General features: G+C 55.5%; 1 protein-coding gene across 2 annotated transcripts in view; it reads left to right on the top strand.

Moving 5' to 3' along the window:
* The window catches only part of CEP192 (centrosomal protein 192), a 2224848-nt gene that overhangs the window by 2105323 nt on the left and 104536 nt on the right, over window positions 1–14989 (top strand). For both annotated transcript variants that reach the window (XM_078687485.1, XM_078687486.1), the window contains exon 45: window positions 11195–11253. In XM_078687485.1, the coding sequence (XP_078543611.1) occupies window positions 11195–11253 (59 nt within the window). The remainder of the gene's footprint in view (window positions 1–11194; window positions 11254–14989) is intronic.

Raw genomic sequence — 14989 nt, 5'->3', positions numbered from 1 at the left:
GCCTTTTTGGCGACAAGGCAAACCATGCGCTGGAGCGCTTTAAGGACTCCAGCGCTACGGCCAAGTCCTTAGGCCTTTCGGCCACGCGCCAGCAATCGGGTGCCTTTCGCTTCTTTCGTGGCCACGGAAGGGGCGTCCCCACACGTGCTGCCAGCCACGCACCGCAGAATGCCCAGCAGCGCGGTGGCGGCCGTGGAAACCGCCGTGGCGGCGGTCGGGGTCAGCGGCGAGGCCAGTCCACCCCTCCCTCCGCAGCACCTGCCTCAAAACCTTCCGAGTTTGCAGGCCCATGTGACGCCTGTGGGAGGCAGGGTTCGCCATCACCACTCCCACTGGCGCACTGTCACGTCGGACAGGTGGGTGCTGCAAATCGTCCGAAGGGGCTACTCCCTCCCCTTCGAGGCGACCCCTCCAGCCATGCCACCGCAATTCCACCGCGTGTCTGGGGATCACTTGCAACTTCTGCAAGAGGAAGTCACGGCCCTCTTGGCCAAGGGGGCCATCGAGCGCGTTCCTGGGCCGGAAGTAGGGTGTGGATGTTACTCCCACTACTTTCTGGTGCCCAAGAAGGGCAAGGGGGGCCTGCGCCCTATCTTGGATCTACGGAACGTCAACGGCTTCCTCCGACAAGAGAAGTTCAAGATGCTTACTTTGGCTCAGGTCTTAGCTGCCCTGGACCCCGGAGACTGGATGGTAGCGTTGGACTTGCAGGACGCTTATTTTCACATCCCCGTCCTGCCGGCCCACCGGCGTTACCTGGGTTCACGGTAGGCCACGAGCATTTTCAGTTTATCGTGCTCCCCTTCGGCCTTACCAGCGCACCACGGGTGTTCACGAAGGTGATGGCGGTGGTCGCAGGTCATCTGCGCAGGTTAGGGGTGTCAGTCTTCCCCTACCTTGATGACTGGTTGTTGAAGGCGGGCTCGCCCCAGACAGTCGTCAGCCACCTCCAGACTACGGCCGACCTTCTGCATTTGCTGGGGTTCTCCATCAATGTGCCAAAGTCGCACCTGTGTCCCTCTCAGAAGCTCCTCTTCATCGGAGCGGTTCTGGACTCGGCGCAGTTTCGGGTTTACCCTCCAGAACAGCGGGTTCGGGATATTCAGGCTCTGATTCCAATCTTCCAGCCCTTATCCCGAGTCTCGGTCAGGTTGACGCTCCGGCTTCTGGGACTGATGGCCTCCTGCATCCTTCTGGTGCGTCACGCCCGGTGGCGGATGCGGGCTCTGCAGTGGGACCTGAAGTTTCAGTGGGCCCAGCATCAGGGCAACTTGTCCGACCATGTCTTGATCTCGGAGGGCACTGCAAGACAGTTGCAGTGGTGGCTCACGGACCGCGATTGGGTCAGTGGCAGGTCCCTCTCCCTACCCTACCCGGAGCACGTAGTTGTGACGGACGTGTCCCTCCAGGGCTGGGGTGGCCACATGGGAGAGGCGGAGATCAGAGGACTCTGGTCTCCGGCGGAGGCCCGGCTCCACATCAACCTGTTGGAGTTACGGGCCATTTGTCTAGCACTGAAGGCATTCCTCCCCTCTGTCCGGGGGAGTGTAGTGCAGGTGTTCACGGACAACACCACCGCCATGTGGTACTGCAACAAACAGGGTGGGGTCGTGGACCCTATGCCAGGAGGCTCTGCGCCTCTGGCAGTGGCTGTAACGTCAGGGCGTGACCCTGGTGGTTCCACACCTGGCCGGTTCTCTGAATGCCAGGGTGGACGAACTCAGCCGTCGGTGCATGATGGATCACGAATGGCGTCTGAGCTCGGACGTGGCGCAAGGCCTCTTTCAGCAGTGGGGAGAGCCTTGGTTAGATCTATTCGCCACTGAAGAGTACGCGCAATGTCATCAGTTCTGCGTGTTGGAATTTCCAAGGCGGCGCTCGCTCGGAGACGCTTTTCGTCGCGAGTGGAGTTGCGGTCTATTGTACGCCTTTCCGCCTATACCACTTCTGCCCAGAGTGCTGAAGAAGATCAGGCGCGACCGGGCCCAGGTTATCCTTGTGGCTCCGGACTGGGCACGAAGATACTGGTATCCCGAGCTACTCAGCATGTCAGTCGATCCCCCGATTCGTCTGCCTCTTCAGGAGGACCTTCTGTCGCAGCAGCAGGCGGTCCTCCACCCGAACCTGTCCAGTCTCCACCTACAAGCTTGGAGATTGAGCGGCGACAGTTGAGGCCATTTGACTTGTGGAGAAGTGTGGCTCAATGGTTAGAGCGGCAGACCCTGATGCAGAGGTCTAGCCGGGGACCAGGTTTCAATTCCCCGCCTCGGCGGGTCTTGAGCTCAAAAATTCCACGGACCTGAAAATTCTCGCCTCTGTGCCTATTCCAATCATGGAGTCCCACTCTGCAACTCTGGGCAATAGCTTGCTTAATCTCCACAACGGCCCCCACAACGCTAAGGATGCCTGGCCTCCACCTTGGGGGTTCCCAGGAGTGGACACCTCACAGGGAAAGCCAGGATGGGTTCCACAGCGGTATTCGTACAAGCGCCTTGAGACCCTTGCGGGTGAGTAGTGCGCTATACAAGTATCAATTTACATTTACATTTACTTGCCTCCCGAAGTCTGTGATGTCATTCTGGCAGCCAGGCGTCCCTCCACAAAGTCGGTATACGCCTGCAGGTGGAACAGATTTGTGGCATGGTGCACAGCAAAGGCTATGGACCCACTCTCTGCCCCCCTTTCTGAGGTTCTCCTCTTTCTTCTGTCTCTTGCCCAGCAGGGCTCTGCTCTGGGCACTGTCAAGGGCTACCTTTCTGCCCTTTCTGCCTTCTTGAGGCTGCCTGATCAGCCTTCCCTGTTCAAGTCCCCTATTGTAGATAGATTTCTTAAGGGCATCACGCACATGTTCCCTCCTGTTCCCTTCGTGATGCCCCAGTGGGACTTGAACCTTGTTCTTACTTTCCTGATGTGCGCTACCTTTGAGCCACTTCACAACTGTCCTCTTCGCCTTCTGACTCTGAAGACTGCTTTCCTGATTGCCATCACCTCTGCCAGGAGAGTGAGTGAGCTCCAGGCCCTTTCTTGTACTCCACCTTTCCTTTCTGTCCACCCGGACAAGGTTGTGTTGCGTACCAAGCCATCTTTCCTGCCCAAGGTTGTCTCAGCCTTCCACATTGGGCAATCCATCACCTTGCCGACCTTCTTTCCGCCTCCGCATCCCTCTAAAGAGGAAGAGCGGCTCCACCGTCTGGACCCAAAACGTGCGCTCTCATTTTACTTGGATCGCACACGCCAGTTCCGGGTGGATGACCAACTCTTTGTTGGTTACGTGGGCGCTAAGAAGGGGAAGGCGGTACACAAGCGGACCATCTCCCGGTGGATCATCTTGTGTATCCAGGCATGTTACTCCATGGCTAAGAAGGAGCCCCCTGTTGGATTGAGGGCTCATTCCACTCGGGCCACGGCGACTATAACTGCCCTGGGCCAGGGAGTGCCCTTGCAGGACATTTGCCAGGCATCTACGTGGGCCTCGTTGCACACGTTCGCACGACACTACTGCCTGGACAGTCGAGTCCGGAGGGATGGCTTCTTTGGCCGTTCCGTCCTCCAGGACTTTCTGGTGTGATTATTGGTTCGCAGACCCACCACCGGGGTTGGTATTGCTGGGGTATCTATTCTAAGGTAAGGAATCTATCACTAACGTGTCTCTTTCAGATGCACAAGTTACTACTTGTGTAACGATATATCTGTAAGAGACATTAGTTAGTGATAGATTCCTTACCGACTCACCCATCCTCCCCATTCTGCGAACCGATATCTAGGGTTAAGGTCATCCCCTTTCAGGGCCCTAGTTTCTTGGCACCAGTGTTGGTTCTATCATGGCTCTGCGTATCTGAAAGAAACAGGTTAGTATTAGATTCCTTACCTTAGAATATCCCCAGGCGTCAGTCTGGATCCGGAAACTTTTGCGTAGCAGTACCCCTGCGCGTCGGTAGGCGTCGTCTGCAGGCGTCCCCTGCGGCTCCGCGTCGTCGGCGTCGTGCGCCGTGATGACGTCGCTGGAGTATATAGACGCCGCCTCCGCGCGCTGACGTCAGTTCTTCTTTTTTCCGCGCCAGTTAGCGCAGATCCGAAGAGCAGTACTCCGGTCTTTGACCAAGTTTTTTGTTAACTGATTGATCCTTACGGTGCCGGTAGGATGCCCGGTTTCAAGAGTTGTGACGAGTGCGACCGCATGATGTCGGTCACCGACCACCATCGACTCTGCCTCCGGTGTCTGGGCGCGGACCACGACGTGGAGTCCTGCGTCGACTGTCGGGCCTTGACTGGAAAAGCTAGGCGGGAGCGGTCCCGCAAGCTTCTCGAGCTCCGGTTGTCGGCCCCGCGTCGAGAGCGGGTCCGGTCCGGTCGGAGGTCGAGGGAGCGGTCGAGGGAACGGTCGCGGAGCCGCCATGGGCGCTCCGGGAGTCGCCACCATTCCTCCGGCTCGTCAGGTAAGCACAAGAAGTCGGGGCGTCGCCATCGCACCCCCGACTCCCCCCGACGCCCGCGTGCTGCGGCCGGGGGCTCGGGTGACCCCACCCCCGCGGTCCCGCATGGGTCGCCGACGCCGTCTACCCCACACCTGTCGGTCCCTGGGGAAGGCGCGTCGCGTGAGGAGATCGAGGCCTTCCTCATTGCTATGAGGGCGAGGTCTTCTCCGGCGGGGCCTTCGGCGCCTGCGGGCCCGTCGGTCCCGTCTGGGGGCCCGAGCGGTTCGGGTGCTCCTGCCCCGGCGCCGCCGGTGGCTCCGGCCCCGGCGCCGCTGGTTCCCTCTGGTTCGTCGCCGGCTGGTCTCCCGGCCTCTCCGGCGTCGGTTCCTGTGGGCCAACCCGTGGTACCGCCCCCGCGTGGTGCAGCGACTCCGCCGTCGGCTCCGGCCGGCGTCGGGTCCCCGGCACCGACGCCGCGCGGCGCCACCCCCCTTTCCTCCCCGACTCCGGACTCGGAGCCGGACCGGCGTCGGCCGACGCCGGACCCGACGCCGATGGGGCCCGTTGACCCCGATGTCTATATCGTCGACCCAGAATATGGGTATGACGAGGAGGAGTATGGAGAGGGTTGGGAGGGGTCTGAGGACCCTCTATCCCGTGCCTGCCAGTACGATGTGGACTGGGTAGGTGATCTGGGTGATGCCAGTGGCCTGGACGAGTCGCCCAACCCTGGGTTTGTCTCTCCGTCCCCTGTGGCGTCCGAGGCGGGTGCTGCCTATTCGGTGGTCCTGATGAGGGCTGCCAAGGCCTTACACCTTGAGCTTCCCGTCGCGAAGGTCAAACCGAATATTCTGACGGAAGTTTTTAAACCGCAGTCATGCCCCCAGGAGCCTCTGCTGCCGTTTAATGAGGCCCTGACGGATGTCCTTCTGGGCACCTGGTCCAGGCCCGCTTCTGGTGCGCCGGTTGACCGGAACGTTGCCAGGCGTCACCGTCCCTGCTCGGACGACCCTGCCTTCCTGTCCACCCATCCCTCCCCGGAGAGTCTGGTGATCCAGGCCTCCACTTCACAGTCCGCATTTCCGTCGGCTCCGCCCGACCGGGAATCAAAGAGGTACGACCAATTTGGAAAAAAAGTGTTTTCCTCTTTGAGCGCTGGACTGCGGTCTTGTAACACCGCGTGCCTCTTGGGCCGCTACACCCACTCCCTGTGGGATACGGTCGAGGAGTGTTTGCCGCAATGCCCCCAGGAAGTGCGGGACAAGCTCACCCGGGCCTTTGTTGAAGGCCGGGATGCGGCGCGGTACTCGATCCGTTGTGGTCTGGACACCACGGACTCACTGGGACGGGCCATGTCCACTACGGTGGCGATTCGTCGCCATGCCTGGCTGAGATCTGCCAACTTCTCGCCAGACGTCCAAAATACACTAATGGACATGCCATTTGATGGCAGTCGCCTATTTGGTGACAAAGCGGACCACGCGCTGGAGCGCTTCAAGGACTCCAGGGTCACGGCCAAGTCCTTGGGTCTCTCGACCCAGCGCCAGCAGACGGGTTCGTTTCGGCCCTTTCGTGGCCAAGGGAGGGGAGGTCCCACACGTGCTGCCAGCCACGCGGCGCAGAGCGCTCCCCAGCGCGGTGGCGCCCGTGGTTTCCGCCGTGGTGGCGGTAGAGGCCAGCGTCGTGGTCAGTCCACGCCTCCCTCCGCTGCGGCATCCAAGCCTTCCTAGTCCGAGCTTTCGGGCTCACGTGACGCCAGTGGGTGGCAGGGTTCGCCATCACCACTCCCGCTGGCGCGCGATAACATCGGACAGGTGGGTGCTGCAGCTTGTCCGAAGGGGCTATGCCCTCCCCTTCGAGTCCACTCCTCCAGCCATGCCACCGCAGAACCACCGTGTGTCGGGGGACCACTTGACGCTTCTGCAGGAGGAAGTTACGGCCCTCTTGGCCAAGGGGGCCATCGAGCGCGTTCCTGGGCCAGAAGTAGGGTGTGGTTGCTACTCCCACTACTTTCTGGTACCCAAGAAGGACAAGGGAGGTCTGCGTCCTATCTTGGATCTACGGACCGTCAACGGCTTCCTCCGGAAGGAGAAGTTCAAGATGTTGACTTTGGCTCAGGTCTTGGCTGCTCTAGACCCACAAGACTGGATGGTAGCGTTGGACTTGCAGGATGCGTACTTTCACATCCCCGTCCTGCCGGCCCACCGGCGTTACCTGCGGTTCACGGTAGGCCACGAGCACTTTCAGTTTATCGTGCTCCCATTCGGCCTTACCAGCGCCCCACGGGTGTTCACAAAAGTGATGGCGGTGGTCGCAGCTCATCTGCGCCGGTTAGGGGTTTCAGTCTTCCCCTACCTCGACGACTGGCTGTTGAAGGCGGGCTCGCCCCAGACAGTCGTCCACCACCTTCAGATGACGGCAGACCTCCTGCACGAGCTGGGGTTTTCCATCAATGTGCCGAAATCACACCTGTGTCCCTCTCAAAAGCTCCTTTTCATCGGAGCGGTTCTCGACTCGGCGCAGTTTCGGGTTTATCCTCCGGAACGGCGGGTCCGGGATATTCAGGCTCTGATTCCCATCTTTCAGCCGTTATCCCGGGTTTCGGTCAGGTTGACGCTGCGGCTTCTGGGGCTGATGGCCTCCTGCATCCTTCTGGTGCATCACGCCAGATGGCGGATGCGGGCTCTGCAGTGGGACCTGAAGTTTCAGTGGGCCCAGCATCAGGGCAACCTATCCGACCATGTCCTGATCTCGGAGGGCACTGCGAGACAGTTGCAGTGGTGGCTTACGGACCGCGATTGGGTCAGGGGCAGATCCCTCTCCCTTCCCCAACCGGAGCACGTGGTTGTGACGGACGCGTCCCTCCAAGGCTGGGGTGGCCACTTGGGAGAGGCGGAGATCAGAGGCCTCTGGTCTCCGGCGGAGTCCCGGCTCCATATCAACATGTTGGAGCTGCGGGCGATTCGCCTAGCACTGAAGGCATTCCTCCCCTTTGTCACCGGGAGTGTAGTGCAGGTGTTCACGGACAACACCACCGCCATGTGGTACTGCAACAAACAGGGCGGTGTGGGGTCGTGGACCCTTTGCCAGGAGGCACTGCGCCTCTGGCAATGGCTGGAACGTCAGGGCGTGACTCTGACGGTTCAACACCTGGCAGGTTCTCTGAACGCCAGGGCGGACGAACTCAGCCGTCGGTGCTCGGTGGATCACGAATGGCGTCTGAACTCGGATGTGGCGAGAGGCCTCTTTCAGCAATGGGGAGAGCCTTGGTTAGATCTATTCGCCACAGAAGAGAACGCGCAATGTCATCAGTTCTGCGCGTTGGAGTTTCCAAGACGGCACTCGCTCGGCGACGCCTTTCGGCGCGAGTGGAGTTGCGGTCTGTTGTACGCCTTTCCGCCTATACCACTTCTGCCCAGAGTGCTGAAGAAGATCAGGCGCGACCGGGCCCAAGTTATCCTTGTGGCTCCGGACTGGGCTCGAAGGTACTGGTATCCCGAGCTACTCAGCATGACAGTCGGTCCCTCGATCCGCCTGCCCCTTCAGGAGGACCTTCTGTCGCAGCAGCAGGGGACGGTCCTCCACCCGAACCTGTCCAGTCTCCACCTCCATGCGTGGAGATTGAGCGGCGACAGTTGAGGCCATTTGACTTGCCTCCTGAAGTCTGTGATGTCATTCTGGCAGCCAGGCGTCCCTCCACAAAGTCGGTATACGCCTGCCGGTGGAACAGATTTGTGGCATGGTGCACAGCAAAGGCTGTGGATCCCCTTTCTGCCCCTCTGTCTGAGGTTCTCCTCTTCCTCCTTTCCCTTGCCCAGCAGGGCTCTGCTCTGGGCACTATCAAGGGCTATCTTTCTGCCCTTTCCGCCTTCTTGAGGCTACCTGATCAGCCATCTTTGTTCAAGTCCCCTATTGTGTTAAGATTCTTGAAGGGCATCACGCACATGTATCCTCCAACTCCGTTCGTAATGCCTCAGTGGGACTTGAACCTGGTTTTGACTTTCCTGATGTGCGCTCCCTTTGAGCCCCTTCATTCCTGTCCTCTCCGTCTTCTCACCTTAAAGACGGCCTTCCTGGTAGCCATCACCTCTGCCAGGAGAGTGAGTGAGCTCCAGGCTCTTTCTATTCAACCTCCTTTCTTGTCTGTTCATCCTGATAAGGTGGTTCTTCGGACTAGACCTTCTTTCCTGCCCAAGGTAGTCTCTGCTTTTCACATTGGGCAGTCGATCACCTTGCCCTCCTTCTTCCCGCCTCCGCATCCTTCAAAGGATGAAGAGCGGCTCCATCGTCTGGACCCAAAACGTGCGCTTTCATTCTATATGGATCGCACACGCCAGTTCCGGGTGGATGACCAACTGTTTGTTGGCTACGTGGGTGAGAAGAAGGGAAGGGCGGTACAGAAACGGACCATCTCTCGGTGGGTCGTCCTGTGCATCAAAGCATGCTACTCTTTGGCTCGGAAGGAGCCTCCTGTTGGGCTGAGGGCCCATTCCACTCGGGCCACGGCGGCTACTACTGCCCTGGGCCGGGGAGTCCCTTTGCAGGACATTTGCCAGGCGGCCACGTGGGCCTCGCTGCACACCTTTGCGAGGCACTACTGCCTGGACAGTCAAGTCCGGAGGGATGGCTTCTTTGGCCGTTCGGTCCTCCAGGACTTTCTGGTGTAGGTTGTATTGGTTCGCAGACCCACCACCGGGGTTGGTATTGCTGGGGTATCTATTCTAAGGTAAGGAATCTAATACTAACCTGTTTCTTTCAGATGAACAAGTTACTTACCTTCGGTAACGATATATCTGTAAGAAACAGTAGTTAGTATTAGATTCCTTACCGCCCCACCCATCCTCCCCGTTCTGCGAACTGATACCTAGGGTTAAGGACATCCCTTTCAGGTCCCTAGTTTTTAAATGGCACCAGTGTTGGTTCTCACATGGCTCTGCGTGTTCTGGCGCGGAAAAGCTGTGTGCAAAGAACTGACGTCAGCGCGCGGAGGCGGCGTCTATATACTCCAGCGACGTCATCACGGCGCACGACGCCGACGACGCGGAGCCGCAGGGGACGCCTGCAGACGACGCCTACCGACGCGCAGGGGTACTGCTACGCAAAAGTTTCCGGATCCAGACTGACGCCTGGGGATATTCTAAGGTAAGGAATCTAATACTAACTACTGTTTCTTACAGATATATCGTTACCGAAGGTAAGTAACTTGTTCATCTGGCGCAGAAAAGCTGTGTATCAGAACTGACGTCAGCGCGCATGGGCGGCGTCTAAGTACTCCGACGACGTCATTCCGGCGCTAACGACGCCGGACGCGGAGCCGCGGACGACGCCTACCGACGCGCAGGGGTATTGCTACGCAAAGATTTCCGGATCCAGTCTGACGCCTGGGGATATTCTAAGGTAAGGAATCTATCACTAACTAATGTCTCTTACAGATATATCGTTACACAAGTAGTAACTTGTGCGTCACGTCCGTAGACGACGTCAGGGCGGGGTCATGTGACGCCGTGCCCCGGCGCGCAGAGGTGCTGCTGCAAAAAATTTCCGGATCCAGTCTGACGCCTGGGGATAATTCTAAGTTAAGGAATCTGTGGCTAGACAACGTCTCTACCAGATACATCGTTACCGAAGGTAAGTAACTTGTAAGTCAACTCTACTTTGACGTTGATCTATTGCCAAAGGATGTGTAAGTTGTTCCTTGTGCATTTGAGGTGAACCAGTCACCATTCTAGATTCTTAAAATAGAAAACCGAGATGATGTACATGTGCAGAGCAGGTTTCTAAAAGGTGGATTTCATTCCGTTTGAGGTTTTGCACCTTTAAAGATATAGGCTGTGACTGTAGATGGAGTGCCTAAAGGTGAGTCTCTTACTGGACATTTATTCATTTCTTCTGTGTTTACATTTGTTTCCTAATATCTTGTAAATAGTGTTTTTATTGCATATACTAATTATTGGCATTGAAAGCATGTTTAAATGACTATATTGCCTTGGTGTGTTTAGAGGCCTGTCATTACTACGACATAAATCACTGTGCTGTCTTCACTTCACTATATCTGTCTCAACCTGTTCAATTCCTTCTTTACCGCACTGTACTTTTCTTTCAATTGTTTGTGCAGTAAGGTCAAGTCTAACCTCTTCTACCATTGTACCAAGTTTTTATAACTTGGTTGTCCTCCAAAGTTTCACTTTTTTTTTTCTCGATTGGACTTTATTATAATTTTCATAGATAATTTCTGGATGCACGTGACATATTGTTTTTAATAAAAAAGAATTTTGAAGATGAAATCTTCCTTTTCCCCTACAAACACCTTTATTCTAACACCACCTCTTGATGTGCCTTTTAGAATGCCGACGTACACAAAGGATGTGTTACAGTTTCATAAAATATAAACACATGCAATAGTTTGCTTAGTTCTAAATAGAGGATTTCCAAAACGTTCTCTTTAAAAAAAAAAATTAAAAATGGAAGAATATAACGCACCAGTTGTCTGAGAAGTCATTAAAAACTAAAATGTTTTAAAAGGTTTGCATTCAAAATGATGGTATTTTTAGTGGATATTTAAGGTATTGTTGAAGTTTTGACTTTGCACAGTAAGCAATACGAAGTAATGGTAGTGTACTATGTGTGTTATTTTAACAATGTTTAACTATTTTCGTAACTTACATTATTTAAATAAATACTAATTTTAAGAGGCATTAGTAAGGTAAATAATATTGAATGTGAATTTAATGTTTTTGTAGTTTGCATGCAGATTTATAGTATTTCATGTTGAATTTCAGCTCACGTTTGTAAGTCCCAAGCTACCCTTTTGGCTGAAGCATTCCCAATTTTGTCTCAGGTGAGTTAACTGTCAGGTTCATCCCCACAGCTGTTATAAAACCATACTTTACTGTATATTGCAACTAGCATTCTTTAAATTGGTATTGAATATCATAAACTCCTTTGATGTTTAGAATGATGCAGGTATTGTGCGAAATAATAGAAGCAACTTCTCATTTTAGGTGGGAATCTTTCCTTGTACAACACTTTAATTTACCAAAGAATAATTTTTTTACCTGCTCAGATACATGTATTAATGTATTCAATCAATCCAGTGCTTAAAGACTACACCATCTACATGCATTGCAGTTTACACAGTGGTGTCACTGATGGATGGATTTATTTCATCTTAAAAGAGATCTATCTAAATGTAATTTTCCTGGAGTTCCTTTATCAGTTTTGTGATATTCCGTATGCTGCAGCACGGATTACGTTTTCATTGCAGATGGTAACCTAAATGGCAATATTAATTTCTAATTGCCGGTCATGTCCTTGGAACACAAATGTGAAAACCCCTGAAAACTATTTAAGGCATATGCACTAGAGAGTGAAAAGGGACCGTTAATCTATTAGCATTCCTTGGACCATTAGCTTTACACTCTCCAACATCCCTTGGCTCCAGAGCAGGCCTTTCTTTTCCTTGTTCCTCTCTAAGCGATCTTTGAATCAGTTCTTTAGGTAGGCTTATTTCTGTTGATTATTTATTCACTGTTTATTAACTATGTATATCTGAAAGAAACCCGTCAGTGATAGATTCCTTACCTTAGAATGACCCCCACGTGTCCGACTGGATCCGGAATTGTTTTTTGTCAGCAGTAACCCTGCGTGTCGGAAGGTGGCATTGTGCGGCTCCACGTCTGTCGTTGGCTTCGTGGTCGCCAAAATGACGTTGCAGCAGCTACTTAGACGCCGCCCTCGCGCGCTGACATCAGTTCTTTCTTTCTCCGTGCCAGCAAGTGCAGATCCGGAGAGAACGGTACCCCCAGTTACTTTTGACTGAGTTTTTTCTAGGCTTTTTGTCTCTTTTTTTTTTTGTCAATCTCCTCTTGATGCCTGGCTTCAAGGCCTGCGGGGACTGTCATCGCATGATGTCGGTGACGGACCTGCACCATGTGTGTTTTTACTGCCTGGAGCGCAACCACGACCCCAAGTCGTGCTCAGACTGCCGGGCCATGGCACCGAAGCCTTTGCGGGAGCGGTCCCGAAAGTTGCTAGATGTCCGGCAGTCAGCTCCGCGCCGCTCAAGGTCCTGGTCCCGTGAGAGGTCAAGGGACCGGTCACAGAGCCGCCACCACCGTTCATCGAGATCGAAGTCTTTGCACTTGGGGGGGTCAGGTAAGACTAAACATTCCAAGTAGTCGAAGAAGCGCCATCGCTCTCCGACTTCTCCTCGCCCGTCGTGGCTGAGGGTTGTGCCTCCCCCGCGGCTCCGGCAGAGCCTACGCAGTCGCCGCCAGCCTACCTGCCCTTCCTGGGTCTGTCGGTGACTCCGGCCCAGCTGCAGGAATTTCTGTCGGCCATGGCTTGCCTCTTTGAGCCGTCAGGCCCCGCCGGTGCATCTTCGGGCCCGACTGGGTGTCCTAGCCATTTACTGCCGGCGGCTCCGGCATCGCTGTCTGCTCCGGCGCCGCAGGAACCCCATGTATCTGGGCCTGGATCCCGATCGACGCCAGTTGACCTTTTGACACCTCCACCTGCGTCGACCCCTCCTGCACCACCTCCGACGTCGCCCGGCCCACCGGATGACATCGCCTCCGGTTTGAGCCCCGATGTGGATACGGCGCCGGACCGATGTCACTCGATGCCGATTCCGATGCCCCTGGGGGATTTCTATCCCTATGTCCGTCCTCCTTATTTTTGGCCTGTTTATCAGCAATTCAGAGGAAGGGAAGAACTAGGAGGGGTCTGAGGACTCTCTCACAGCACAATGTGAGTTTGACCAGGACTGGGCAGAGGAGTTGGGGGATGCCAGTGGTCTTGAAACCTCTCCTGACCTTGGCATGCTGTCTCCTCCTACCGTGGATACGGAGGAGGGTGCAAGTTATGCAGTAGTGTTGCGTAGGGCGGCCGATGCCCTCCACCTCGAGCTCCCTACACTGACCATCAGGACTAACCTCCTGGCAGAAGTGCTTCAGCCGGCGGCTACCTCTTCGGAGCCACTGCTGCCTTTTAACAATACAATTTCGGACGTTCTTTTGGGCACCTGGTCCAGGCCCAACACAGGGCCTCCTGTGGATAGGAACGTGGCCCAACGCCATCCCATAGCCCCGGGCGACCCCCTTATCCTTTCCCAACACCCCACCCCTGAGAGCTTGGTTGTCCAAGCGTCTTCGTCCCCGAGCACATTCCCTGCGTCACCTCCGGACAGGGAATCCAAGAAACTGGAGCAATTTGGTACGAAGATTTTTTCTTCCGCCAGTTCAGGGATGCCTCTTGTGCTGTCATTCCCACTCTGTGTGGGATACAGTGGCATGCGTGCTGCCTCAATGTCGGAGGAGGCCTGGACAGTGCTCTCTCAAGCTATTGCTGCAGGGAGGGATGCAGCCAAGTTCACTCTCCGTTGTGGCCTTGTGACGAGGCAATTTCCACAACGGTGGTTCTCCATCGCCACGCCTGGCTGAGGACTACTGGCTTCTCTGGGGATGTCCAGAACACACTGATGGACATGCCCTTTGATGGCATTCGCCTTTTTTGTCAACATGGCAGATAGCGCTTTGGAGCGTTTTAAGGACTCATGGGCTACGGCCAAGTCCTTGGGCCTGTCGGCCACTCGCCCTCCTCCACCTTCTGCTTTTCGCTCCTTTCGTCACCACGGAAGGGGCGCCCCAGCACATTTGCTTCAGAGCCACGGGCCATAGCAGCAACAGTCTCAGCGCGGACGTGGGAACCGCAGAGGCGGTTCAGGGGGCAGCGGGTGGGTCAGTCCACTTACAATCCGGCCACTACTGCCCCAAAACCTTCCTAGTCCAGTCTTTCAGGCCCATCAAATGCTAGTGGGCGGCAGGATTCACCATCACCGCCCCCACTGGTGCACCATCACTTCAGACAGGTGGGTTTCAGACATTGTCCCCTTTCGAGACTACCCCTCCAGCCATGCCACCCCAGTACCACCACATGTCGGGGGATCACTTGGCACTTCTTCAAAAGGAAGTCGCGGCCCTCTTGGCCAAGGGGGCCAACGAACACGTTCCTGCACCAGAAGTAGGACGTGGTTGTTATTTCAACTACTTTCTGGTGCCCCAAGAAGGCCTGCGTCCTATCTTGGACCTTAGGAGCGTCAACAGCTTCCTCTGGAAGTAGAAATTCAAGATGCTGACTTTGGCTCAGGTCCTAACTGCCCTGGACCCAGAAGACTGGATGGTAGCGTTGGACTTGCAGGACGCGTATTTCCACATCCCCGTCCTGCCAGCCCACCAGCGTTACCTGCGGTTCACGGTAGGCCACGAGCACTTTCAGTTTACCCTGCTCCCCTTCGGCCTTACCAGCGCCCCACGGGTGTTCACGAAAGTGATGGCGGTGGTCGTATCTCATCTGCGCCGATTAGGGGTTCCCCTATCTCGACGATTGGTTGTTGAAGGCGGGCTCGCCCCAGACAGTCGTCTCCCACCTCCAGACTACGGCTGACCTCCTGCATTAGCTGGGGTTCTCCATCAAGGTGCTGAAGTCACACCTGTGCCCCTCTCAGAAGCTCCTTTTCATCGGAGTTGTTCTGCACAGTTTCGGATTTATCCTCCCAAACAGCGGATTCGGGATAT

This window comes from Lissotriton helveticus, chromosome 4_1 (genome assembly GCF_964261635.1).
Source record: "Lissotriton helveticus chromosome 4_1, aLisHel1.1, whole genome shotgun sequence".
NCBI classification, from domain to species: Eukaryota; Metazoa; Chordata; class Amphibia; order Caudata; family Salamandridae; genus Lissotriton; species Lissotriton helveticus.
This window is presented reverse-complemented; position numbering and strand designations above follow the sequence as displayed.